This window comes from Carassius carassius, chromosome 49 (genome assembly GCF_963082965.1).
Source record: "Carassius carassius chromosome 49, fCarCar2.1, whole genome shotgun sequence".
NCBI lineage: Eukaryota > Metazoa > Chordata > Actinopteri > Cypriniformes > Cyprinidae > Carassius > Carassius carassius.
Window position 1 is genome coordinate 6188000 of NC_081803.1, and position 27959 is coordinate 6215958.

Consider the following 27959-nt stretch of genomic DNA (forward strand, 5'->3'; position numbering starts at 1 on the left):
CTAATCCTAGAGCAGCTGTTGGCACTAATACTACACACACACACACACACACACACACACACACACACACACTTTGCTATGTTCGCTTGAATGTTCTTCTATGTGTGGTATGTATGTAAAATGTAGATAGTAACTGAAAGGTCATTAAATCTGAGATTGCTGATTATTTATAATCCCAAATCCTCTCTTATACCACTCCAGAAGTGAACGTGTTGCGTGCTGGTGTTTATTCTGTTGGCTGTGCTATTTGAGGATGTTTGCTTGCTCTTAAAAGTGTCAAATCCCTTGGATGGTGATGAAAAAAAAGGAAAATTAATAAAAGGGGAAAAAAATATTTTCTCTCTCAGTTTTTACATTTCATTTAATATAATATAATATAATATAATATAATATAACAATTTTGCATCAGAATTCAGAAACCAGAATTACATAGACATGCATTTTACATATAGACTACTATCGTTTAATAGTCTGTTATCATTATATCATCAAATCTGATCATCATCATGAGATTTGTCTTATTTGAATTATACATACATATACCTACATACATACATATATATATATATATATCTCAAATTCAAACTTTTGAGGTTTAGATTTACTTTATTTTAAGATTATATGAAAAATAACACAAAATACAAGTATTTCCACAGCATTTGGACCCTATATTGTACACTCTTAAGAAAAACAAAATGTAGAAAAATTTATGCTGTCCGGGCCATTAAAAAAATCTTCTTTTCAGTTTACAGACTTTTCCTTCAACTCTTAAACAGAATACAATACAATGTAGTGCATAATTCAAAATTTGGGAAAACATGTCAAACAAAATCTTCATACTACCTCTATATTACCACAGTATATTGGACTTTTCTTAAAGTGTATTTGTGTTTGCACAAGTTAAAAAAAAAAAAAAAAAATTGGTTCTGTCCACAATCATTTCATTACCAAGCTTTTTTATTTTTTACAATCGAAAGTAAAAGTATGGATCCTCACTTAAAATTCACCAAAGTGCAGATGCATATTATAGATGTTGCCACAAGGTGGCGCTCTTATAAATAAGAATTAGCCAGATCTCTGGTCATTCGTGTTCAAGGCTCAGAACCTTGTCTTTGCAAACTACTTTGAAAGGTTATCTTTTATTCTTTCAAAAACAGTTCATACGGCCTCACCGTCCATCTTACATGTTGAAACCTTATGAACTTTCATTATCAGAGATGTTCCAGGCGCATTCAGAGCACTGTTGCTATGTGGAGTGAATGAGTTCTTATTCGTGGTAGGCGATGCATTAGTAGGCCTCCCGGAGTCAGTAGATGTAGATGAGAAACCCTGTGGAGATTTGGGGCCATGTATAGGGTCTCGAGCAGAGGCCGGAGGGCTCCAGATCCTGTGTGTTCTACTGAGGCAATGGCCACGGAGAACGTTCAGGAAGGCCTTCTTGAACTCCTGACTGAAGCACGGGTAGATGATGGGGTTGAGACAGCTATTTAAGTAGCCAAGCCAGAAAGTAATTTTGAAGACAGTGTCCGGGGGTCTATGGGATGGAAAGATGGAGCCTTTGGAGACACACGGAAAGAATGCAATGACAGAATTACTATATGGAGCAAGAGACCTCCATCATTCATAAGCTCACGCCAAGACAGAGGGTCAAATGGTTTTGGATGTTTCATATTTTCAAAGGCTTTACTTTGATGTGTGCATTTCCTTCCTGTATTTTAAAAGCTTTGAATTGGATGCACAAATGACTGACTCATTGCATCTTAGCTGTCCAATTACTAAACAGACAAGAACTAGACTTTTTTCTGAACTAGGGCTGCTGTTAAAAGCCTCTGTTCTAGGTTCATAATTCATTCTTTTGATGTAAACAAGCTCATTTAAATGAAATCTAAAAGGTCCAGGAAGAATTATGTCAATGATATTTACGCATTTTGAGGGAGAACATTGAGTCGTTTGGAAACATGGGTGAGAATAAACTTCAGAAAATAAATTTAATGTGTTTTGCTTGTGTCTATCAAATACGCACACATACGTCATTTAATTTCACAGAATATTCAGTGAGCAGTGTGTTCTTTCAGATATTGCAGTTAAAGGTTCAACAAAAATTTGGTTATCGTTTACTCATGTCGTTGCAAATCCAACTTACTTTATTCTGGCTGTTTTCTGAGAAATGAAAATGAATAAGGAGGAAACAGCCCAAATGACACTCATGCACTATATTTCTGCTAAAACCGTAAAATAGATTTGCATGAAGAACAGACCGAAATATGTGCTATTCAAATCTCATTTGTGACTGTTTATATTTATGATCATCTCCCCTCTGCAGTAGCTCTTAAATCTCAAGTTTGGCATAATATTTTATCATTATTTTAAAGAAAAACTAAATTAATATTTACACACACATACACACACACACACACACACACAAAAACATATACATACTTGAAATAAATAAATAAACAATTAAATAAAAAACTGTTTGGTGAGACCAAAACGTAGTAAAAACAAAACAAACAAAATAACACAAGCTAACCAGTAACACTCAAAACTCATTCAAACTGGCACATTCAAACCTTAAAGGATTAGTTCAGCCAAATATTAAAATTGTGTCATTAATAACTTATGTTAACTCTTATGTTGTTCCAAACCAGTAAAACCTCCATTTATCTTCGGGACACAGTTTAAGATATTTTAGATTTAGTCCGAGAGCTCTCAGTCCCTCCATTGAAGCTGTATGTACGTTCTACTGTGCATGTCCAGAAAGGTAAGAAAAACATCTTCAAAGTAATCCATGTGACATCAGAGGGTCAGTTAGAATTTTTTGAAGCATCGAAAATACATTTTGGTCCAAAAATAGCAAAAACTACAACTTTATTCAGCATTGTCTTCTCTTCCGTGTCTGTTGTGAGAGTTCAAAACACATCAGTTTGTGATATCCGGTTCGTGAACGAATCACTCAATGTAACCAGATCTTTTTAAACCAGTTCACCAAATCGAACTGAATCGTTTTAAATGGTTTGCGTCTCCAATACGCATTAATCCACAAATTACTTAAGCTGTTAACTTTTTTAATGTGGCTGACACTCCCTCTGAGTTCAAACAAACCAATATCCCGGAGTAATTCATTTACTCAAACAGTACACTGACTGAACTGCTGTGAAGAGAGAACTGAAGATGAACACCGAGCCGAGCCAGATAATGAACAAAACATTGACTCGTTCACGATTTGAAGATGTTTTTCTTACCTTTCTGGACATGGACAGTATACTGTACACACAGCTTCAATGGAGGGACTGAGAGCTCTTGGACTAAATCTAAAATATTTTTAACTGTGTTCCGAAGATAAACGGAGGTCTTACCGGTTTGGAACAACATGAGGGTAAGTTGTTAATGACATAATTTTAATATTTGGCTGAACTAACCCTTTAAATAATAAATTAAAAAAAACAAACAAATAAAAAATAAAACAACAAAACATAAGATACAAAAAAAGGGAAACAAAACAAAATGTCACTGAATAATATTACATAATTGATTCTTTTATGACAAAAACAATGTTCAGGTTGGAAAATGTTGTGGTGCGACTGTGGTTTGAAAATTATATTGTAAATTTATAAATAAAGTAAGTAAATGTATGAAATAAAGCTATAAACTGAATACAAATTGTAATTTTTTTATTGTTCGTTTGTTTTGTTTTTCAGATGGGCTTTGCTGTGTGTTCACAAAAACGTTTAGTTTATACTCACTTATGGGCAGCACTAGGAAAAAAGGCAGCCAGCAGAGCACAAAACATCCCACTACAATCCCCAGAGTCTTGGCCGCCTTCTTCTCCTGGGAGAACTTGAGCAGACGCATGAAGGCGAAGCACGAGTTCTTCGGGCGCACTGCTTCCTCCGTCCCAGCGGCATGCTGGGCATTGCGACAGTGGATCCGCAGGGTCACTCCCTGCTCCTCTAACTCATTCGTTTGCCAGCCCTTCCTCATGGAATGAGTCTTTTGCCGGGCCACCACATACACTCTGCAGTACATTGCCAAAATCACTGCCAACGGCACGTAGAAGGAGCATGCAGCAGAGAAGATGGCATATCCCAGATCTTCATTCACTCTGCAGACCGACTCGTCCTCCGGCATGGGCTCCCTCCAACCGAACAGCGGGCCGACGGAGATGGCACCCGAAAGAGCCCATACAGCCACCACTGCCACCAGTGCCCTTTGACCTGTAGCCAAGGAAGGGTACTGCAGCGGGTAACTGACGGCCATGTAGCGATCAACAGAGATCACGCAGAGACTGAGGATGGATGCTGTGCAGCACAGCACGTCAAGAGCAGTCCAGGCGTTACATAAATGACGGCCGAACACCCAACGCCCCAAGGCTTCAGATGCAGCAGAAAACGGCAGCACCATGGAGCTCAGAAGCAGGTCTGCAATGGCCAGATTGGCGATAAAATAATGTGGCACGGAACGGAGATGGCGATGGCACACCACGGAGAGGATGACCAGGATGTTGCCCATCACACCGAATATTATAAACAGCACCAGGACCAGGCCCAGAGCCAGCGTCTTAGTGATGTCAAATGCAGGTATCGCAGTGCAGTTAGGACAGTTCTCAGGAAAAAAGGTTAAACTGATGTTATCTTCTGCTGGAAGAATGTTGGTCATGGTGTAAGAGTCCCTATGTGCAAGTTATGAGGTTAAGATTGAGTAGCGAACATGCTGTGATAACCATCCATGACTATTAATATGTTTGTGGTTTCAACACAAACACGCTTTAGTAGCCTGACAGTCACACTTGAAGACATTTGACTGACATTTCAGCATCTCAGGTATCTCTTTTGATATCAGCCATTAGCCATCATAGTTTTTCTGATCTTGCAACCTTAAAAAGAAAAAGGTTACAGATAATAAGCAGTGTTTCTGGCAGTGTAATGTTGGTTTTTGCGTTTAAGTTTCTTGTCTTAGTTCTTGCCATTGTTATGTCCCTCAGTCAATGTGTCATGATGCGATTGTTGTTTTAGACATGTGTCTTGTTTCTCATTGCCTGGATTGTGTCATGTGACTCATTTTGTTTGATAATATATAGCCCTCATGTTGCCAATGCCATTGTCTCTTGTCTTGCTTTGTCTGTGTAATTTGGTGAGTTTGTTCATGTTTTTGCCAAGTCTTGTTCATTGTGTTTCTACTCACTTTTGGATTTTATTAAACTGTACATGGGTTCTCATTCAACTTGCCTCCAGTTGACGCTCATTACAAGAATTAACATAAATATCCAATGAGTAACTAAAGTGATTCAACTTTCATTAAACTAATGAATTAGCATTTTAATGTTGCTTTCCAAATAAAACCGTAACAGTTATCTTCTCGAGTAGGCTGCTGTTCTTCTTCAGCTGTTATACCTACAGTGAGTATCTACAGTAAGAGCAGTGTGCTAGTATGCATTTCTATATTTAGCCACTTTGTTCTGTTCAGACTGATTCATTAATTCATTGGAAGGAACCAAAGACTCCTGTTTCATTTTGAGAATTGCGATAGATTTGCTTTTTTTTTTTTTGTAGTCAGTGAGATGAACGCAACTGTAAGTTGTGTATTTTCAGTATATATTATTTTGAGGCACTTATAAATCACAATCTTAACCAGTTATGTCTTTAGCTCAATGTGACTGATTCTTAAACCCTCTGCAATAAATAATGGGATGGAAAAGTGCCTGTTCCTTCAAGTTACTATTGGGTGGATTGTTTCAGTGTAGCAGTTGTGTTCTGTGGATGTTTGGACGCCTCCGTTCACAAAAGCCACTTAGGAATGATCTTTTTGTCCATATGGTGTGATGCACTAACTGCAGGAGCTCATATACAGGCCAAATATCTTTCACTGAAACAGAACTAAGAAGTTTCTGTTCCAAAAACCTTAGGAAAAGAAATATAAGGTGTATTCGTGTTGCATGCTTATTATATAAAGATTTATACACAAGTGCCAGACAGCAACACAGACATCTATAATGTCTTGGCAAGAGCGCTATTTCAACAAAACATGGCAACATTGAAATTAATATGCCTTTTGCTTAAATAAAACCTAGAAGTATACATTAAAATCATAAAATGCATGAGTCTGTCTATCATCCATCAGGTGGGCCTGGTTATGGCGAAAAAATACAGTGCCCAAAATGAGAGGGGGGCTTAAGGATAATCATTTTATTATTATACAGTGTAATGTATGGACGACCAAAAGGTTTCCTGTATTTTTGTTTGACTCAAAGGTATTAAAAAATAAAAATAAATAAAATAAACGAGCTATGCAACACATATAAATATTTGATTATATAGGCCTATATGCAAATTCTTTCAAACTACAAATGTCAACATTTATATATGGCTGCTGAAAACACGTGACCTTGGCGCCTCTGAAAAATACTGCCTTTGTTAAATCGCCATAAAAACACGCTATATGCTCTATTATTAATGTAGTGGTAAAATAAATCATTATCACAAGACATGTCAGTGATCACATTTGTGAAGTCAATTTTGAACAAGCAACAGATAATTCACGTGACGAAAATCATTATGTGTTTTTTTTTTAACATTAAATGCAACACAGCAAAAGTGAAAATAAATAAGCATGAATATGTTGGTTTATCATATACCTGATCCTAGAAAATATTTTGTTAGCAACTTTTTTTTCGTAGTATTGAGCATCTTTCATTGTGTGACCAGGAATAACTTTTAAACTGTTCAGAAAAGACGTAGAGATGTAATGTTTCCCTCAGCTAGGATAATTTGGGGATTAAATGATTTAAGAACACAACACAATCACCGCAAGAGGAAACAAGCATTTGTGTAATTGCACATTTGACTCAAAACTCGACTGAGAAATGGCAGCTGTGAAAACTTACCCGTCAACAATAGTTGTGTTGCCTGCTACTTCTACGAACTGTCAACAAATTAGACACACTGCCACACTACGTATTACAGTTTCAACTAAACAAATTGATACCAATTCAAACGAACTCGAAAGCGATTATTTATCATGCAGCTCTTCAGTTTTGAGGTACAGGTTCTGATACCGTAATAATCGTGTCTGCGTTCGCAATTATAGGCTATTCATTCAATCAGTCAAACAAACATTAAGTTGCGTTTTTTATCTTCATTCCTACTAAATATCCTTCTCAAAATTTACTGCACTTACCTTAATTCAGAGCAACATGTGTAAACACGAATGAGTTTTTGAATGAGAATAACGCGAGTCTGATGAGGAATCTGATGGGATGCAACAGTGCTTGTGCAAATATATCAGAATACTCCCTCTCTCTCTCTCTCTCTCTCTCTCTCTCTCTCTCTCTCCCTCTCTTTTATGGTAAAGGAGTATTTTTTATGATACGATTATTTATTTATTTATTTATTGCTATACTAAGTTGTTTGCATGAATCATTGTAAAGTCATATCATTTTAGTCAGTGTTTTCTTAGCTTATAATAGGCATAGCCAGTGTGTGTCAAAGATATTGTCTCAAGCTTTTATACCAAGTTTTATCTGTTGTCAGTAGGGATCAGTTGCAACACAAACTTCCCATAACATTACATAATTGTAATTTTATGGATTAATAAAGAACCCCTTTCAATATTTAGGTATCTCTTCTGTTTTATTTAAGTAAATAGGTTAGAATCAGTTCTAGTCTGATGTGGACTAATTTCCTTCACTCATATATGTCACACACTTACTTATAAGTTACTTTATCCATTTACTATTCTGTTTTTATGCAGCCAATTTAACTTATTAAAGACTCTATCTGTGCACACATAAAATAAAGACATTTCAAAATAATATTTAAGAATGAATTTGAATGATGAATAGAATTTAATGCATGCATATATATATACATTGCAACCCATATATATATATATATATAGTAAATTTGAAACTTAAACTAATTATGACAGCATTTTTTTTTTGAGAATTTGAGACTCCTACTTAAACTTTTCTTTTTTCTTGCGGCTTCCAAACAGTTACACAACCTTTGAGTGACAAAGATGATCAAAGTGAATTTTAATGTTCTTAGAAGAGGTTTATTCAAGTCATTGTCTGTATCAATTGCATTTTTTATGTATTTTTGAATAACAATATATGTGAATAAAAAAAATAAAGAAGCATCACATCTTTGATCCATGTGCATTTGAAAACTTAAGTGCTTTGTTGTGGGCCTTGGGTTTTTTTTGTGTTGGTTTGATACTGTATGAAAGTTTCTGAGCACATTTTGTTTCTGCTCGAACAGTCGGTGGAGAACAGTATAATTCATCAGCACTGATCACTGACATCCCTGAAGGTCAGCTTTGGTAATGAAAGTGAATGTCACAGCCAAAGAAAATAAATGATTTATGGGGCTTATGAAATGGCATTCCCACCTGTGGCTGTGAATGTCGCTTTGTATTTCTTAAACTGTCCATTACTTTGTCTCGAAGATCCATCATCATGATTTGTTTCATAATTCTTTCCACAATAATCAATGCCCTCAATCTATTACCAGAACAAGGCTGACTCATCAAAGGTTGCATGCCTCTGTTGTCACTGCATGAGAACATAGATGCCATGACATTTCAGACTTTCTTTATAGATTACGTTAATGGTGTTCATTAAGTATTTGACTGTTTCTGGTTCTCATCCATTTTCATTGTATGGAAAAGAGCAGCAGTAACATTCTTTAAAACATCAATTTTATGGTCATCAGAAGACCTTGGGTTTTGAATGACAAGAGCATGTTAATAATTCATTTTCATTTATTATTATTTTTTTCTCCAAAAAAACCCTCTTTCTTCTTTTTGTTTATTCTTTTTTTTTTTTTTGGCTGCATGCACCATGTCCATCATAGAATGCTTATTCATGCAAGATCTTATGTCCATGAGCTTTTGTGTCCTTAAATCAAAACTGTGAACACTTCTGTCTTGTGTTTTTCATATTCCACCTTGTCGTGCTTGGTGCAGAACTTTAATGCAAGCATGACTGATTGCTTGCACTGACTTTGAATGCATTGGCTTCCATTTCCTCCCTTGTTGTCAACTTAAATATTTGAGCTATTGAAGCACTTGCCTAAAAGCTGCAGTCTCAAGACGTGCTGTGAATGTTAAGGCTCTTTCATTGTTTAGTTGTAGGCTTACTTTGGAAGCCAGCCAACGTCAGCAGTTGCACAAACCATAAAGAATATAGAGGGAATGAATCCTCCGCTTAGACGCTGACAAACAATGGGCCAGATGAATAGGGTTTAGCACCTAAAAAGTGTCTGGAATAAACAAAAAATACCATTGTCATAGTCCTTATATTCTCACTGTATTAAAATCATAAAATATGAGTTTACAGCATCACACATCACACCCGCAGCAAGTTTAGCAGAAAGTTTATGAATGTATAATGAAATTATTTATTGATATTTATTGAAATGTCACAAGCAATTTCAGATTTTTTATTTTATTTATTTCATAATTTTTCCAGGCTTTTACTTGAACTTATATACCGAAAAAGCAAATTTCGCCCATCTGAAGATGAATTGTCACTCAATAAGAACAAACAAAGTCAGTTAAGAGGCTGTTTATTACATTTAAAAATAATCAAAAGTTACCAAACACTAATTTTTAAGTTTATCAGAAAATTATTGTATGAGTTTAAAGAACTGTTCTTTAATCAGAGCACTGAGTATCACGCTGAACTCATTCCGCTCAGCAATATCTAAACCAACAGGTAAAGTGATATTTCAGTGATATTTATACTGGGAATTTAGTGAAAGAGCTGGTGTTTGTGGAGAACTGCACTAATTCTCAAAAGCACTTCAAATTCCACATCATTTCACTCTTGATTCTGTGTCTGAGAGGTCACAGGCACAGCACACACGCACAGAAATTCAATTATAATGTATTTTTTAACAATAATTACATTTAATTTGTTAATTATTATAATTGTATGTATCATACTCATTTATCTGTATATTGTTTATTCATTAAAGTTATTTTTAAATGTATTATTATTATTATTATTATTATTCAGTTTAATCTAGTATTGAGATACACGAAAAAGCAGGCTGACTGAGTCATTTAAAGTTTGTTTGTATGTTTATTTTTTCTTCTTCTTACATTTATTTTTAACCGTCAAAAATACATATAGGACCTATATTATTATTATTTTTATTAATCGGTTTGTATTAATTTATAGATGTTTTACTAATGCACTGTATATTAACTTTAAATTATATTCATTTAAAATAAATTCTAAATGATTTTTTTTAAATTCATGTCATTTATTCATTTCACTTTTTGCATGTATTTTTTTCCATGACATTTGACTATGTGCATTTATTAATTTTAATTCTTTATTCTACTAATGTACGGTTTAAAATCTATTTAATGTTATTTCACATTTAATATTCTTTAATGTATTTTGTTTAATTATTTTTCCTCTTTTAAACGATATCCTGTCATCTGCACACCTAAGGCGAGTTGCTATTGGCTGCCGCGGTTCTTCTTCCCTGCGCGCGCAGGTTGGAATGGGAATAAGGAAGTAAACAATGTCCGCAGAAGGTTGAGCAGTGTTTTCACGGGGAAGCGAGCAAAGTTTTCGTTGTGCTGTTGAAGTATCCGTTAAAAATCAACCCCAATCTGGTGAGTATATGAACGCTTTTATAAACTGACCAATACCGAGCAGATACAGTCGAAAACAGCAGTACAATAGTTATGACTCACGTCTGTATAAATAACCTCTTGGGTGTGTTATCTAATTATATAATAGCTGCTATTAAATAATTACCTAGCCTGAGACAGTAGGCCATACCACCAGAATGTTGTCAAATTACTGTGTGTGAATTTAAATGTAGACTGGTGTTTAGACAGTAAACATGACAGTCTGAAAATGATCTAAGATGAGTTTTCCACTGCACTATTGTGATGCATATTATAAGTTAAAACTTTCTTTCTGCTCTCCTACAATAAACCACAACAGGAGCGGATATTCTCTTAGATAATCACTGTATAATTTGCTACTCTTCATCATTTTCAAGTGCCAATAAGCCTAAACATCATCATGATGGCAACTCGGAACAACACAGCCAGTGCTGCTCCAAACAATAAGGTGAAGTACTCCAGACTGGCAGATAGTGATGAAGGCTACATTGATCTACAGGTGAGAAAAACGGATTGTTATATAGTATTATTATATATGTATTCTTTGTAGCATAAATAAACAAACACTGTTTTATAGTTCAAGAAAACACCACCTAAAGTACCCTACAAGGCTATTGCGCTGGCAACCTTCCTATTTCTGGTTGGCTCTATATTGATTGTTGTTGGATCCCTTCTTTTGGCAGGATACATTAATGTCGTGGTGAGTAAACAAATCTGCAGTATTGTAAATATGTCAGTATGTTAGACAGTGATGTATGGTCTTGTTCTAGTACCCAGATCGCACGATTCCTGTTCTCATCATCGGCATACTGATCTTTCTTCCCGGATTCTATCATCTGCGGATTGCTTATTATGCTTCTAAGGGTTATCGTGGTTATTCTTACGAGGACATCCCAGACTTTGATGACTGAATGGATCTGGTCATACTGAATGCTGTTACTTCTATGTGTTTTTTGCAGATGTTGCATAATTTGCCTTTAGACTTTCATTCTCTGTTTTCTCTAGGAGAGAAACTGTAGCACACTGTGCTTTACTTGAGCTGAATATCTTTATTTTACCAAAAGAAAAAAACAAGTGCAATATTAAGCAAAATAGAGTATTTATTTAGCTAAATGCATAAAAGCCAACAAGAAATATGCTGATATTTTCACAGCTTTTATAAAACTTGAAAAAGTATTGTTAAAGCTAGAAATTGTATGTATTTGTAATGGAGCGTGTTATTTACTGTATATACACTATATCAGTCAAATGTTTGGGCACAAATTAGATTTGTATGCCAAAGATGAAAATAATATATATATATTCTTTAGCTGGATAAGTTTATCTGGATCATGAAGTAGCCAAAATTAATGTACATGCCCTAAAAAGCTATATATTTATACATTTATTTCATATTAAGTTTAAATCTTTTAACATATTTCCTGAGATATTGCTCTGGTCTTACTGATTATAAATTAGAATTTGGAGTGCTACTTATGTACAATGGACATTTCTTAATATTAAGCCTGAAATGTGTTTTAATGTCACTGTTGACGAGGATTGTATGGTCTTTGAATAATATCAGTCTTCAATTGCAAGATATTTAATGTGTACCTGTACTGTATAATTGGAACAGTTCCCCTTTAGCACAATCTTTACCTAAAGTATACTTAAAATAGTTCCACTTTAGCACAGTCATAATACTTCAGTATCTTTAATTGGACTTCAGCATTACTTCCGCACAATTAAAGTGCATGAAGTACAACATTTGTTGTTCCTGTTTAGCAGACAAAAGTATGATTGCAGGGTATTTTTATTGAGTACATAATTATTTAAATGTATTTGTAGTATACTTAGCATGACGTATATGAAGTATATTTTATTTTTCACTAAGTTGGGAACTTCTGTATTGTTTAAAAAGTATCCCAGGATGCACCTCATGAGGTCCTGAGTATGTAGAACTAGAATCTAGGCAAAAGGTGTTGACTTGAGGGTTGTAAGATATTTTACTTGTTTCCCTTTTTTGCTTACTAAATTGTCCTATATACTTTTGTTTGTGTTCCTATGCTTGCATATTTGTTATTTTGTCCATTATTAACCATTATTTTAAAGTGAGGGAAATAGTAAGATTGAGCAGATGTGTCCAAACATTTGAATGGTAGTTGCAGTATTGTTTTTGTGGAATAAACCATTTTATTCCTCCTCCTCTGTTTGAAAATGTTTGAAGGAAGTATTGATGTTCACCTTCTTGTGCTTCTGATTTCTGAGGCAACACAACATTTATTTTGAGATACATTTAAGGTTATGGGAAGTGTTCATTTTAAAATTAAATATGTATATTGATATCCTTTATTTTTTTAAGTGAAGCAAAACAAAAGAGAATTTAAGAATTATTTATAATATCAGAAACCACGTAGAATAACATGATAAACTTTAGACTGATGATATGTTTATAACCATACTTCTCTTACTGTTTCATCGTAAGATATATATTGTTTTCTGTGCCTAGAATCCAAACTTTAATACAATATTAAATATCAAACTTTTATTGAATATCTTTATGATTTAGATTTATGAAAATGTAAAGTATACAACAGGAGGAACAGAAATGGGTAGCCAACGAAACGCTTGACCTTCAGTTTTCAGGGTTATTGAACTGGAAGTAATATGGAGGTGAACTTTTCATTTCCAACGTTAAAACTAGATATTGTTTGCAGAATTAATCATGCAACATAATTAGGACAACGTAGCATATTGTTGTTTGAAACGTTTATTGTTCCATAATGCATACTGTTTCACATAGTATTAAAAAGTATATACTGTGGGATAAGCAGCAAGGTAGTGTTCCTTTCAAAGACGCCTCCTGTCCTGAAGAGAAAACCGAAGAAAGCACTGCTCTCTAGTGGTCAGTAGATTAAAGTGTTGGACCTACGATGTAGCACGTGATCTGCCACCGCTAGGGGGCCTGCAAACTACAGTTGATCCCACGAATAAGACACTATTAAGACTTGTGGTGTAGTACTGATATATAATAGGCCTATAATTATTATTATTACATTATAATTATTAACCTTGATGATAAATAATATTAGTAATAATCATTGGGCAGAGGAAGACAAAGTTTGTCTCGGATTATGTTCTTATGAATTTTATTGCAGGTGTAGCAGAGTATAAATTGTGGTGTGTGTTTGTGTTTTACATTACACTTCATGGTTTAGTTGACATGACAAATTTTCGCTTAAGCTACCATTTTATGAAACCCACATTCTAAGCCAGATATTGTAATGAGTCGTATTTTACTGAGTTGTGCAGTCTCAGGAGTGGTTTCCTTGTGCCCAGATGACACACTGACCAAAGTACAACATTAGACACATCTCTGTAATATGATTGTCAGGCTGAGTTAAATACCCTATGCCTGTAAAAAAAAAAAAAGAAAAAAGAAAAACTATATCTATCTATATATATATATATATATATATATATATATGTGTGTGTGTGTGTATATATATATATATATTGTAGGGCAGATGAATAAAACGTTTTATCTGTATTATATGGCAGCTGCCTTTCAATCGGTAAAACATTTAACATTTTAAATGCTCCTTTGATATTAAAACACATTCTTTCTTCATTGTGACAGCTGGTTATGTGTAAATGCGTGTGCTAGTTCTGTAGTTTCTCCGTGTACTCTGCGCATGCGCTCCTGTGTTTGCATGAGTTTGGTGAAGCAGCAGCGGTGCGCTGAAGCGCGAGCGCAACCCTCCCATAGAGACAAACTTTATGCGCTTGGGTTTCTTCACTACATTCATAGGCACAAGAGGAAAGTGAAATATTATTGGCCAGTGTTGTGAAGTTTTGAGGATTTGATTGTGATATGGAATTAATGCTGAGAGAGCATTAGTTCTTACTTCTGGAATAATTCCACTGTTCTTTTTTTCGTCATCAATGCAAAACAGCGCTGCTTACCACCGCTGATAGATGAAGTGATACAGGTGAGTATAAACAAACTCACTCTAACTTACACGTTCCGTTCTTTAAGATAGACTAGGGGGAAAAAAGAATAAACATTTCTAGATTAGAAACTGAATGTAATAAAGGTAATAATTGCGCGTTGTGTGTAATCCTAAAACCGAATTATCGCTAGCAACATTTAATGAAGCGTAAATTGACGTCACTTGTAGTCTATTTAAGCGCTTGGTATCTTTAATAATTTACGTTCACACTTTACACATCTATGGTTTACATGGTTTACATTTACATGTGATCTATCTATCTATCTATCTATCTATCTATCTATCTATCTATCTATCTATCTATCTATCTATCTATCTATCTATCTATCTGTCTATCTGTCTGTCTGTCTGTCTATCTATCTATCTATCTATTCGTTTTTATAATACACAGAATCATTTTGATTTGCCATTAACTTAAGTTGTATATTGCCGGCAACATTTATATGCTGATTTGGGTCTATTGTCTATTTATTTGTTTATTTATTTTTGTTGCTGTTGTGTGTGTTTGCTTGAGAAGTGGGGGATTTATTTCGTCCAGGTGGATTTGTGGGGGCAGTCAAGCAGAATTGCCAACATATACCCAGCATGGTGTTTTAAAACATACAAGAGGCTTGTAGGTTGTTGTAGATCAATTTCTAACCCGTTCATCTTTAGTGTAACGTATGGTGAATTCAGGTTGATTGTTGATTGGGACACTCAATCTGTCATTCAACCTGAATTCATTCCTATATTTGGAGATTTGATCGTATTATTATATATATTTTTTTTCTTTCGGGTTAGGTAACTCTTATTGTATTGCTGTTATTGAAATTCATTAAGCGTTCCTTCATCAAACTTCCCTAATTGAGTCTAAACAATACTTATTGAGAGCAAACAATGGCTGTGACAATTGATTTTCCTTTTCATCAAATGTTAGCCCTGTGTGACTCATGTGTAGATCCAGAGTCAGTCACATGCGTAATGTAGTCAAATTCACAGTATGCCACAGTGTAATCGCCGGCCAGAGACATCGCTCTTATTTACAGTGATATTAATCTGTCACTTTTTCCAGGCTCACTGCAGCCATATTATCCTGAATTACACTGAGTCTCTGTGTCTGATCCCTGCTGTCATGAATCAGTGAGCATTTATGCACACCTCCATGCAATGTATGGATTATGATGCTTACATATGCAATAGTGTTATATATTTTTATCATTACGGAAGATCTGTAATCAACACTGTCAAGGATATGGCACTTTCTCTCTTCATCAAATGGCTGATGACATTTTTTTTTGAGGGTTTGACACTTGAATTTGTACGTGCTTATTTCTGTCACTGTTAGTTTTGTTTGTGTTTGAACCACTGCAGGAATTTGCATGTTGGTGAAGACTGAATATTTTTCCCTTATACAAACAGTGATCTCATTCCTTTCATTTTTTAGATCATTTAAACTAGTTTATAATGGACTAAAGCAATCCACCTATAGCAGCTAAATCTCTATTATCATTATAAAATGTGTATGGATGTATTTATTATTATTTTTAAGTGTACATCTGGTTGCATCATTCATAAAAAGGCTGTTATTAATGCTTTATAAAATAAGGAAAGTGGGTTAACATTTCTGACCTCTACAAATCAATGGTTAGTCCATTTGGCTGATTAAATCCATGAGCTCCGGCGTAGCTGCGATCACGTCAGCAGGGAATCTGCTCTGAGCCTCAGAGTTTCAGGTCCAGCTGCTACAAATGATCTGTTTATTTGCTCCAGCGAACAAATGCGCTGGGAAAGTACTACTCACTTTCACAGGATGACGTGACTGCTGTTTTAAAGGCTTTCAAAGAGTAAATAGTTCTGTCGCAGGTTGCTAGTGTGGACGTTTCTTGTTTGTTTCGCTCTTTACAATGTTTTTTGTGCTTCTTTGAAGTTAAAGTTGGTTTACTGCTCTGCTACATCTTAGAGGAACGCAGTCGTGTGAGGTTTTGTTACATCTTTGGCCTCATTTAAAATCAACATGAAGCCCGCGTAGAATCTCATTTTACTTCCATGAAATGAAATAGGATATTCAATGACACAATGTTACAAATGAGCAATTTAAACATCAAAAGTGGGTGTTATGAAGAGTTCTGCAGTGATGACATATTTTTGTAGCATTAGCATCATTCTGTTTCTCTGGACAAAAACCCAATTTTTCCATTGGCATTTTGGATTATTGCTGTATTGTTCATCATGATAATCTTCACAAATTAACACTAGATTTATGAATTTTGAAACTATAGGCTATATACAAACTACACCACGTTCTGTTGACTTTAACATCACCTTCACTGAGCTTCCCACATGTCTTTCAGTCTTTATATATATAAAAAATAATAATAAATATAAATATAAATAAATAAAATTGTTAAAATAGTTCACAAGAACATGATTCAGTCTGTAGCAGATATTGCTTAAATAGTGACTAAATATGTGGCCTAAGTGATGGCAGCAGGAAAAGAAAGTTGGAATTACACATCGTTAAAGTCACAATTAGACTAGAAAACAATTTTAAAAATTTAATATTGTACTTAAAAAAAAGAAGAAGAAGAAAAAGTTATTTTTTTCAAGTTTGATTTCTTGTTGAACAAATTTACTCCATTCATGTTTTAAAAATTGGCCTAGCACTCTTTTATATGTTATTATTTTTTTTACAGCCCAGCTTGATTAAGCAACATTTCTGAATTTTATTGTCATCCTTTTCTACTTGAATGCAGTATATGTCAGATATGAATAATTGAATGACTGGTGATCCTTTTGCATTAAGCTTAAGCTTGTAATGAATGGGCTATATTTAGCTTTCATGCTCGATTTGGCCCAGTTATTTCTCATAACATCCAGATTTATAGACTGAGAGAAACTTGTGACATGAGTTCAGCCTGTCCTTTGTAAACCCCAAGAAAGAATGGATGACTGAACTGAACTCTTTCAGTGCCTTAAATTAGCATATCCTGCAATATGGTCCCAGTTTAATGTCATTTGAAGACCGAAAATTGTATAATTCAACATTTGCTCACTGGTTAGACAAAATGTATAATCGTAAAGTACTGTAACCCTTGCCCCCAAAGATAAATAAATTGGATTTTACTGCCGCTTACTGAAACTAAAACAGTAAATCAAAAAAGACAGCCTTTGTGTGCTTGGTAATTTATGTAGGACTTCGGTCTAGCTGGGATGGTGCTAAGATGTTGCTAATGTTCCCACTAAGATTGAAAACTTTATTTCTCAGTGTTTTGTGAATGTTTTAAATGATCAGATTTTAAATGTGTAAAAAATTAGTTATTCTAACCTTAGAGAAAGCATTAAGGGAATGTTCCATTTTTATAATTTTGCAAACGTTATGGGAAACGAGTAGTAAGTAGCAACATTTAAAGAAAGTTCGACAAAATTGTTTCCATGAATGATGTGTTGAGAAAGCCTGGATAACTTTGAACAAATGTGCTATTAACATTACTGAACAAATGTTTGTTCGTAACATTAAGAGAACCTTGCTAGAACATTAGCCAAAGGTCTTGGAACGGGCAGAAAACAGTACCAGAGCGCTTACCTACCAGCTTTTGTCAGAAAAAAACAAGTTTATCAGCATCCCATAGAGCTGATGCATTGCATTTTACAACATACAAGCAAGTATTTAATTACCCAAGTTCTCATGATTTTTGTACCACAAGCATTCTAAACTGTTGAATAGACACTAATAAAGTAAACAGACTGGTAGCTGAGTGTGTGGTGAGAAACGTGTGACCTGTGGCATTGTCTTGGGACCCCTTTCAGGAGCTTAAGAATGGTTCTCCCTCATTGCATGGGTATAATGAGCAGGCGTAGGCATTGTGCTCTGGTGCGTAGTGCACATGCTCACAGTGAGCTAATTGGAGCACTAGCTTTAAACTTTGCATGAGTCACAGGCTTTAGTATCTCCAGCAGCACCCAACCAACCTATTGCTTCTTGATGTGTTAATGATTTACCAGAAACGTGCAGCGTTTTACTGATGACTTATGATGGCATTAGTTCTGGCAGGTCACGTGAGTCAAGCTTGCATCAGATGACTCATCATGGCATTCCTATAAAAGGTCTATTCAGAATTCTTCAGCAGCTTTAGTGTTTGCTCAGTAGCAAATCACCCTCCTCCATCCCCATCTCCTCCTTTCACCACAGTCAGGACTTGGCTTCTGATATTTCTAGTTGAATCAGACTTTGCTTTATCCTGAATAATGTGTTACACTTAAAATATCATTAAGAACATTAATGATATCTGATTTGTTCTGTTCTGATTACCCTGGGGGGTTATTATTGCTCCCCCTGCTCATTCATGTCAAGCTGTAAGGATGGACAGGGAGTTTTTGCCCAGAACAAAACCTTCCTGCCAAAGTGTCAATCATTTTGACTATAGTCGTCCTGACAGAAGTTATATTTTTGGCATCAATAAAGGGCCTTTTACACCAAAAGTGAAATGAATAAACCTCCGTCTGAAGGAAAAGCTTCTTCGTCTGTGCCTCATTCCCAATTTCTGTCAAAACAGGTAGAAGAGAGGTGTCAGTGAATAAATGGGAAAACAAATGTTTTTATGTAGTAAAATGTGTTTTCTTTGTCTCTTACTCTTACAATATTGGTCAACATCATCAAAAAATAAATACAAATAAAATGTCTCAATATATTTCACTCACTTGTTGAACTGGAGTTTGACTCATAGCTTATAAGCCAAACTCATTTTACAGCCTTCCTTTTAACTGTGTTTAGGATTATAGATGAATTAGGTAGTTCAATTCAGAGATGTTGTTGAGCTCACTGTGTACATATACAATAGAATGCATCCCATAATCCTCCTGTTTGCTCTGAGATTTCAGGAACAGGCAAAGCAAAGGAGGTGTGGACGTGTTTGTGACATACTCTATGGTTTAGCTCATATCTATAGTCAGGTTGGGTTAATGGTTTCTGTGGTCGAGGTTTGTTTGCTTGGTGTTTGATCTTGTGTGTTTGATGTTCTTCAGGTATGTGAATCTGAATGAAAACCCATCATGCTACTGAAGATTCTTCCTCTGTTGGAAGTCATTGTTGCAGTACTGTCCCTATTCAGTGAGTATTATACAGTAACTACTTTACAACTGATATATGCACCAACCTTTTTCTCTTTTTAAGTCGCTAGTGTAAATATATTTGTAATTTTTTTATGGTTATTTATCAGATTTCCTTGTATTTACTTATTATAGATCACACTAGTGCAGCAGAAGTCCATGTCCGTGCAAAGAAAGGAGACACTGCTGTGTTGGCATGCAGTCTTCCAGCCCTGGATGAGGGCAGCTCTGCTCCTCAGCACGTCATCGAGTGGGTGCATCAGGACTATGATATCCCCATCCTCATCCAGTTTGGAGTGCACGATCCCAGAGTGCATCCCAACTATGACGGTCAGTGCCTCAACACTGACAGCTTTTTTAGCGGTTAACAACCTCGGGCTCAAGAAGGGTTTACATTTTTGTAAAACTGTTATCATGCATCGCAGACAGAAAGAAAGAAAAATAAAATGAAAGTAAATATAAACTATGATTGGATAATAAATAACAGGGTTGGGATTTCAACATTGTATCAAAAATAAAATGTATCAAAAAAAATATATATATTTGGAATAAAAATATGAATGGGTAATCAATAACAGGATTGGAATTTTAAATAAAATGGAAATGTATCAAATTAAAATACAATTTGGAATAAAAACTAATAATGAATATGAAAATTGAATGAATTATTTAAAAATAATAATATATTAATAAAATTAAATAATTATAATAATACAACTGAATTAAAAACTATGAATTTATAATAAATAACAGGGTTGCATATTTAGCCTAAAGTAAGTGATTGCTCAGTCAAGGACATCTAGTTTGGGACCAGATGTTGATTTGCTGTAATTGCTAAACTTATTTTTGCCATAAAGTAAAGAAAAATACATGATTATTCATTTTTCTTTTCTTTTATTCCTTATTCTTAAAAAAAAAATATATATTTTGAGGATATTGAATGAGATCATGTGTTTGTTTGCTTGTTTGTTTGTTGTTAGGGTCCAAATAATGTTATTTCTTGGGTGTCTCATATTTAGCATTTTACATGTTTTGTAATATTGTGAAAATCACACAGTAACAGGGTTGAGTGCAAAATGTGGACACAGCTTTTTGTTTATAAAAATTGGTCAGTAATTGGGAATCATTTTTTATTACAATAAACTGAAACCATTTCAAAAGATTTCACTGCCATTTTGGCATTAGTGTGTCTATATTGTTACCTCTGAGTTGGGACAGGTATGGCATTGTAAACCACATCCTACTATGGACAAAGCAGTATCTCTCCCCTCTTTCATAATTTGTTCTCCTGAGTGCCACTTTGGTCATAGTGGGTCTCAGCTTACAGTAACTCTCCTCTTTTGTGTGCTGTGGGACCTGCTAGTTTCTCCCCCTCTCATTGCCGAACTCCCTATTGTGTTTTGGGGAGCTGGAATACAAAAGGTGTCTAAGGGGAAAAGAGTCTTTCAATAGGTTGGAAATACTTTTCCCTCCCTTGTTTTTAAAATGACAGTGGATCTAATATAGAAAAAAAAACAGGTAACACTGCAAGTTTTCTGTGCTTGGATGAGCCTCACCTTCCAGGCAGTGAGCGGGGATCAGGTTCAGCCCTGCAGCGAGCGCAGTGCATCCCTTTGCAATTAAACAAATTCTCGCAGACAGCACGTCACCTGTCCATTGCGATGTTGCCCGGGCGATGGAATGCAAACCTACTGAGCATCAGCAATAACTGATTAAGTTAAATTATAACATGGTGTATAGCCAAATTAATTTTCTCATGCAACAAGCAATTATCTATGTGGTAATGTGTAAAGAATAATGAGTTTGTTTACAAGCGACAGTTTATAAACAAATTATTTACTTGTGCGACAAGCAAGCAACATGCAGCAGTTCATACACAAAATACACAAATTTGTTTAAGAATTGCAGTTTTATAGGTGATTGTGTTTACTTGTACAACATGCAATAGTTCATACACAAATCTGTTTATATGTGCAACAAACAACATTTTTAAGTAAATGTAGATCACTTTTAAGCTAATTTATTTACTTGTGCAAAAAGGAACAGTTCACAAGTGAATCAGTTTATTTGTGCAACATAACACTTTATACACAAACGTGTTTACATCTGCAATAAATTTGCAGTGCTTTGTAAGCTAATTTGTTTACTTTTACAACATGTAATAGTTCATACACAAATTTGTTTACATGTGCAACAAGCAACATCTTTTAAGTGAACTTATAAGTGAATTTGTTGTGAAAAGCATCAGTTTATAACTTAATTTGTTTACTTGTGCAGCATGCAACAGTTAATTTACAATTTTGTATACATGTGCAGCAAGCAATGTTTTTAGATGAATTTGCTACTTTTTTTGCAATTGTTTTGTACTTGTACGTTTTCTTGGACAAACAAATGATAATGTACGCAAATATGACTCATTTAACAAACAGTATATATAAAATTCAATTCCTCTTGCACTAAGCAAATATTTATTAGGAAATGGGTTATGTGGCAAGCAAAATGATTATATATATTTTTTTTTTTTTACTATTCAACAAGTGATGGTTTATGAACAGATTTGCTACTTGTTTGACGAGCAATGACTTGCAAGCAAATTTGTTTACTTGTGTGAGAATCTGTTGATAGTGGCTTCATATCTTTTAGACATTTAGCATATGTTAGCACTTCCTAGTAGCATTTTCGGAGACTGAATACCACTGAATATTGATTTTATTCACATTCCTTCCTTCTGAACTAAAAGAAGGAGTGAATGGCCTCATCGTCACAACTGTCCTTTTTATGCGATGACAAACAAAGAAAAGAAGCAAAAAGTGTAAAGCTGGGATTTTTGTGCAGTGAGGGGGCAGGTGCAGCATGGGAAGAGGTGAAGGGTGAGCTTGGTTGGAATTTCATTGCTTTAGGCAATATAACGTCTCATGTGTCCACTCTGGAGCTCATAGGGATATTATTCAAGATGCCACAACTCTAACGCTCCACAAAATCAAAAAGTTTACGTTTTGTGGTGGTCATTTTTATACATCTTAACTAGATAGAATCTAGCTTGCTATATGGCAGTAAAGTAGAAGCGATCTGTAGATTGCGGAGAAAAGCGTGACCATCAGAGGTCTTTTTAGTGACGCTCTCTATTCCAAATGACCTCCCATCCCCCTCATCTGTCACCATTCATGTCAAGCTCAATGGAGTCAAAACTCTTTCTAACTAGCAGCACGCTACCTTGAAAGGCCATTGGTCTGATCAAACCAAGCAGCTTCCCAGTAGCCGTTCATGGTGATTCAAATTTCAAAAGATAACAGTGTCTTGAAACACAATAAAAAGAAGACAGATGATGAATATGGTGTGAAACCAGACCGACGCTCTCCTGAGCTGAAACTGGAGAATCCCTACCTGGGAAACATGTGCCAAGAGGTGACACAATGTCTCTGGGATACAAGGCAGTGGATAGGATTCAGACTCCAGGTTTCATAGCCTCAAGTCACAGACTTGTTAAATACAACCTCCAACTAGGAAAACCTTCAAACTTTGAACCTTTTTGAATTTGAATAGGCAGTTGTAGTAACTTGAGTTTTACTTAAATAGACTTTTAATTACAGGTCATTCGCCCTTGTTTTTAAACTTGGTTTAACAGCAGTTAAATAATAATAGTAATTGTATTCTTTCAGCAAAAATCTGGTCTAACATTGCCTTAAAATGATGAAGTAAGTGAATACAAATGTGAGCATATGTTACTTCATACATTAAGGAGTCTAATATTAGTTTCTCCTGAGATTTGAACTGCCGTCGACTAAGCAACAGAGTGAGCGTTTGTTTGTATGGCCGTGATCTGCTGTGGGAAATGGTTCGTCAGTCCCAAGTAAACAAGTGAGTTTGTACTTGCGTGTGAAGACTTTGCTGCACCAGGAAACAGGTGAACACATATAGATAATGTTTTTTAATATATTCGACTAACTATAGATTGTTGTTAAGAGATACTTCTCAGTCCAGTTGTTAGTAGTCCATAAATGGGCATAAACTCTCACAAGGTTCATTTGCTCATGTTTTTCTCTTAAAGAGATTTTATTGCTCAGATTTTTCTTCCCACACCTCCGGAATTGAGTTATATATTATGTTTCATTTATATAGCATTTTTCTCAGATGTTTCTCCTTAAATTGTTTAGAAGAAATCAAAATCTAACCATGACAAACATAGAGAATATAACAGGAAATAATTTGAAATCTTTCAGATATAAGTCAAAATTTGCTAAGGGATAATTAAATGATGCACAAAGTTGTTTTTATCATCTTTTATAACTAAACTGTTTTATTTAACCCCATGAATGTGGAAATCCTGTTGTAAATAACGTCACTTTTTAAAACTGTTGTTCCATTATTACCCATGAGCGAATTTTGACTCATATATTTACAAATCTGAGCACAGTTTGAGACATTGATGAGATCTCTTCATGTGGGTTCAGCAGGATCTTTTTCTTTGGAGGTAAATCTGTGAAGCAGGAGATTCGACAGTCTCAGTTTGCTCTCATTTAGTCTCATTGCTTTATTTGGAGAAACATTAAAGAGATCTCCTGATTTCCCTTCTGCTATAACTGTTCTTCGTCACACTGTGGTCTGAAATTTCTAAACTAAACAGATTACTTTCTCCTCAGCTTTTTTCAGGAGTGTCGAGTAACATGAGAGTTTAAATTCATCCTAAACCCCGCCCCTGAACTGATTTTAATCCCTGTCACCACGGCAACTAAATTCAAATCCACACAACTGGCAGGAGTGACCATGGCAACATTTTAGTGCCGGCTTGTACCCTAGGTGTCTTGGCTGGACATGAACATGTTGTATAGTCCAAATCCCCAGGGATGATGGCATCCGTGTCCCTTTTTCAGTGACCTCTGACTTCCATGTGGGTAAAATAAACAGAGGTGGATGAACCGTGATGCTCTCAGCTGTTATCTCAGCCTGAGCTCTGTTTCCACAGTCACCCCTCTTGGGAGCTTGGTTAATGATTGCTGTCACTGCTTATTTTCATAAACACATCATAGCTATGCTCCATGCATCGGCCGCACGCGTGTTTGCAAATGATGGATTTTCAGTTTGGAGTCCTTTTTATCTTTGATGTGGCTTCCGTGGTGGAGATTTTGACCGCTGGTCTCTTTAAATGACTATAGAGTTTAAGAATCAAACAAACAAGTCTTTGAAAAGCTCATTTCGTTGAATGAAAGGGAGATAAAGAGAAGGAGAGAGAGACGAAAGAGGAGGGAGGGGTGAGTCAGCAAACACCGTCGCTACAGAGTGCAGTCACCTGGCAACGGAGAGATAGAGTTTCAAGCACTAAAAAGATCTAGACTAAACACCGAGTCTATCTGAGCCTTCTCCAATTAAACTAAATGGTATACTGGACACGTAAATGGACAGTGTGTATTTTAGAATTTTAATAATTACATTTAAATAAACAAAAATCATTAAAAGGTAAATTCCTCTTCCAACTAAAATGGTTTGTTGGACACTTAAATCTACAATATGTAATTTAAAATGAAAATTCATTTATTTTATTTAAATTGTAAACTATTTTGTTGCATTATTAAAATGATTTGAAAACGTTACGTCTGGACCAAATATGCTTTATTTGTACAATTTGATTAATTTAAAATAAAATGGCATAAAAATATATTCAGCTAAAATATGTGGTATATTGGTGTATTTTAGAACTGAATATGTTTTATTAATTTTAATACAAAATACTTAATAATGTAGTTTTTTTGTTGCATGATTGAAAGTAATATAATTGATTAAAAAATGTTTTATTTGATACTTAAACACACTTTAACACTTATAATTTTAGAATTTAAATTTATTGAATTCAATTTAAATATTTTTTTCAAAATGTTAAGTCTAAATAAGGTTAAGACTAAATAAACTTAATTTGTAATTGATTATTTTTTTTGACATTAAAATTGTAAACTTAAATTAAATGGACATTAAATGAATCAAAATAATTATATTAAAACTAATTTAAAGAAAAAGCATTTACATGTGCTCATGCTTCTAAAATAGATGAATAAATATTGTTATATAATTAATTAAACTGTGTAATTTATATCTGCAACATATAGACACTTTGCATTTGTTTTGTGCAAACTCACAAATTCCATGTGTATTTTATTTTAAATTGAGATTAACATTGTGAAAAGTAAAATTTGCTTATAATAATGTAAAAAATAATAATAATAATATAGAAAAATACTAATAGTACTCACACACACACACACACACACATATATATATATATATATATATACACACAAATATAAAATACATTTACAAATGCACACACTTTATATAATTTTTTTTTTATATTTAGCTTGTTTTCTTGTAGCTTGTTGGATTATTTAAATAAAATGTATATTTAATATTTGAAAAAAGAAATGTGCTTTTTTGTACAAACTTTTTAAATTGATTTTATTTTTTTGATTTTTTTAAACTGATTTTAAATCAGTGTTCGAAAATTTGTCTGCAACGAATATGCTCTTCTCTTCAGTTTTGTACATTTTTGTAATTTCTGATCCTTCCCCTCTCCTGGACCAGGTCGAGTGTCACTCGTCAGGGGGACATCACTGCAGGTGAGGGGGCTTCTCTTGGAGGATGAAGGCTGGTATGAGTGCAGAATCCTCCCGCTAGACAAAACCACAGATGAGGCTGGCAGCAACGGGAGCTGGACTCTACTCTCCGTTACAGGTGAGACTCATCATATCCAACGAATAGACCTGAATTATTAATAGTAAGAAAAGATATCCAATTTTACCATAGTCTGAATCAGAACCATTAAAGCAGTTCTCTTTATGTCAGATCAGAGAGACAATGCCATTATGCTCATCCCACAGTCTCCAAACCAAACACGACTCCATTCAAACATGCAGTGAACAATGAATGAATACACAGCCCAGCCTGTTTTCATGCACCTGTTACCAGGCTCTGCTCACACACCTAGTTTGAGAGTCTGCTCTGTCTCTGTCGACCACACCTCGAGGCCATTTTCTGACACTCAAAAACAAGTGTTGGCCAGATTACAGAAGCCATTTGAGACCTGTGCTGGCATTAGGTTCAGTTTTCAGCTCATTAGTTCTTTGAGCCACAGGACGCCAAGCAGAAAGAGCATCTTGCAGGCCTGGCTTTCATTAAAGTAAAAAAAAAAAAAAGTAAAGAGTAAAGCTGAAGGTGCTACTTTAAACCTTTAGCTTTCGAAACTGTAAGTTATTAATGATTTAAAGTAGGCAGTCAGTCTAGCATTCTGAATTAGTACTTAGTTACAAGCTACTGATAAAAAGAGGTAATATATATACAAATATATTTAAGATATATAGATACAATACACTACCACTGCGGTCAGTACAAATGTATTTATTTTTTTTAAAGAAATAATTTACTGTTATTTAGCATGGAGAATTAAATTGATCTTAAGTAAAAAAAAAAAAAGGAAAGACATTTATAATGTTGCATTCTGTGTAGGAATAAATTACAATTTAAAAATATATAAATTCAGATTAAAAAAAAGTTATTTTCAATTCTAATATTATTTAAAAAAAAATACTGTTTTTACTGTATATTTGATTGTAAAAAATGCAGGCTTGTTAAACAGTGGTGTAGATTATTAAGATATTTAGATGTGCAATATTTAATATGTAAATTGTAGATAATATCGATATGTAATTTAATTTAATTTAGATTTAAAACTTTTAATTATAAGAGTATATAATTAAAAAAATAATCAGAGAAGTAGGCCTGTGATTGAAAACTGAATTTGGTTAGTAACCACTTAACACAAATAAAAACTAATTTATGAACTGCTCTTCATAGCATCACATTTGATTGTTAATGAATATTTATAATTCTTTGAAAGATTCTGACACTTTAGTTTTCTTTGCTCATTTCTATGTCTAGCACCTCCTGTGTTTATGGAGACCCCCCCTACTGGAGTTGAAGTGTTTGTAGGGAGATCGGTAACCCTGAAGTGTGCAGCTCAGGGAAATCCACGGCCTACAATTACCTGGTCTAAAGATGGACGACCAATAAAACCTCAAAACAACGTAAAGGTGGGATATTAGTACTTCAAAACCCATGAAATGGATAAAAATGCTATTGTCTTCCCTGTGTTGATATATTTCAATATATATATATATAGAGAGAGAGAGGGGGGGGGGGGTGATATGTTGATATATTGAAGATAAAGTAAATCTAGGAGGATATCAGTAATCA

At 34.6% G+C, this 27959-nt stretch overlaps 3 protein-coding genes across 4 annotated transcripts in view; 2 read left to right on the top strand and 1 right to left on the bottom strand.

Moving 5' to 3' along the window:
• Nucleotides 1–586: 586 nt before the first annotated feature.
• On the bottom strand, nucleotides 587–7247 carry LOC132132425 (alpha-1A adrenergic receptor-like). The gene is made up of 3 exons (XM_059544790.1): nucleotides 7174–7247; nucleotides 3744–4873; nucleotides 587–1556 (listed from the first exon to the last, which is right to left on the bottom strand). Exons 2-3 carry the CDS (start codon nucleotides 4654–4656, stop codon nucleotides 1159–1161), a joined length of 1311 nt encoding a protein of 436 aa, XP_059400773.1. The 5' UTR covers nucleotides 4657–4873; nucleotides 7174–7247; the 3' UTR covers nucleotides 587–1158.
• Nucleotides 7248–10513: 3266 nt separating this feature from the next.
• On the top strand, nucleotides 10514–11947 carry tmem230a (transmembrane protein 230a). The gene is made up of 3 exons (XM_059544530.1): nucleotides 10514–11143; nucleotides 11222–11344; nucleotides 11415–11947. Exons 1-3 carry the CDS (start codon nucleotides 11045–11047, stop codon nucleotides 11553–11555), a joined length of 363 nt encoding a protein of 120 aa, XP_059400513.1. The 5' UTR covers nucleotides 10514–11044; the 3' UTR covers nucleotides 11556–11947.
• Nucleotides 11948–14353: 2406 nt separating this feature from the next.
• Nucleotides 14354–27959, top strand: part of LOC132132475 (protein turtle homolog A-like) — a 28121-nt gene continuing 14515 nt past the window's right edge. For both annotated transcript variants that reach the window (XM_059544864.1, XM_059544865.1), the window contains exons 1-5: nucleotides 14354–14615; nucleotides 19638–19722; nucleotides 19857–20051; nucleotides 26292–26441; nucleotides 27645–27796. In XM_059544864.1, the coding sequence (XP_059400847.1) occupies nucleotides 19665–19722; nucleotides 19857–20051; nucleotides 26292–26441; nucleotides 27645–27796 (555 nt within the window). In that variant the 5' untranslated portion in view covers nucleotides 14354–14615; nucleotides 19638–19664. The remainder of the gene's footprint in view (nucleotides 14616–19637; nucleotides 19723–19856; nucleotides 20052–26291; nucleotides 26442–27644; nucleotides 27797–27959) is intronic.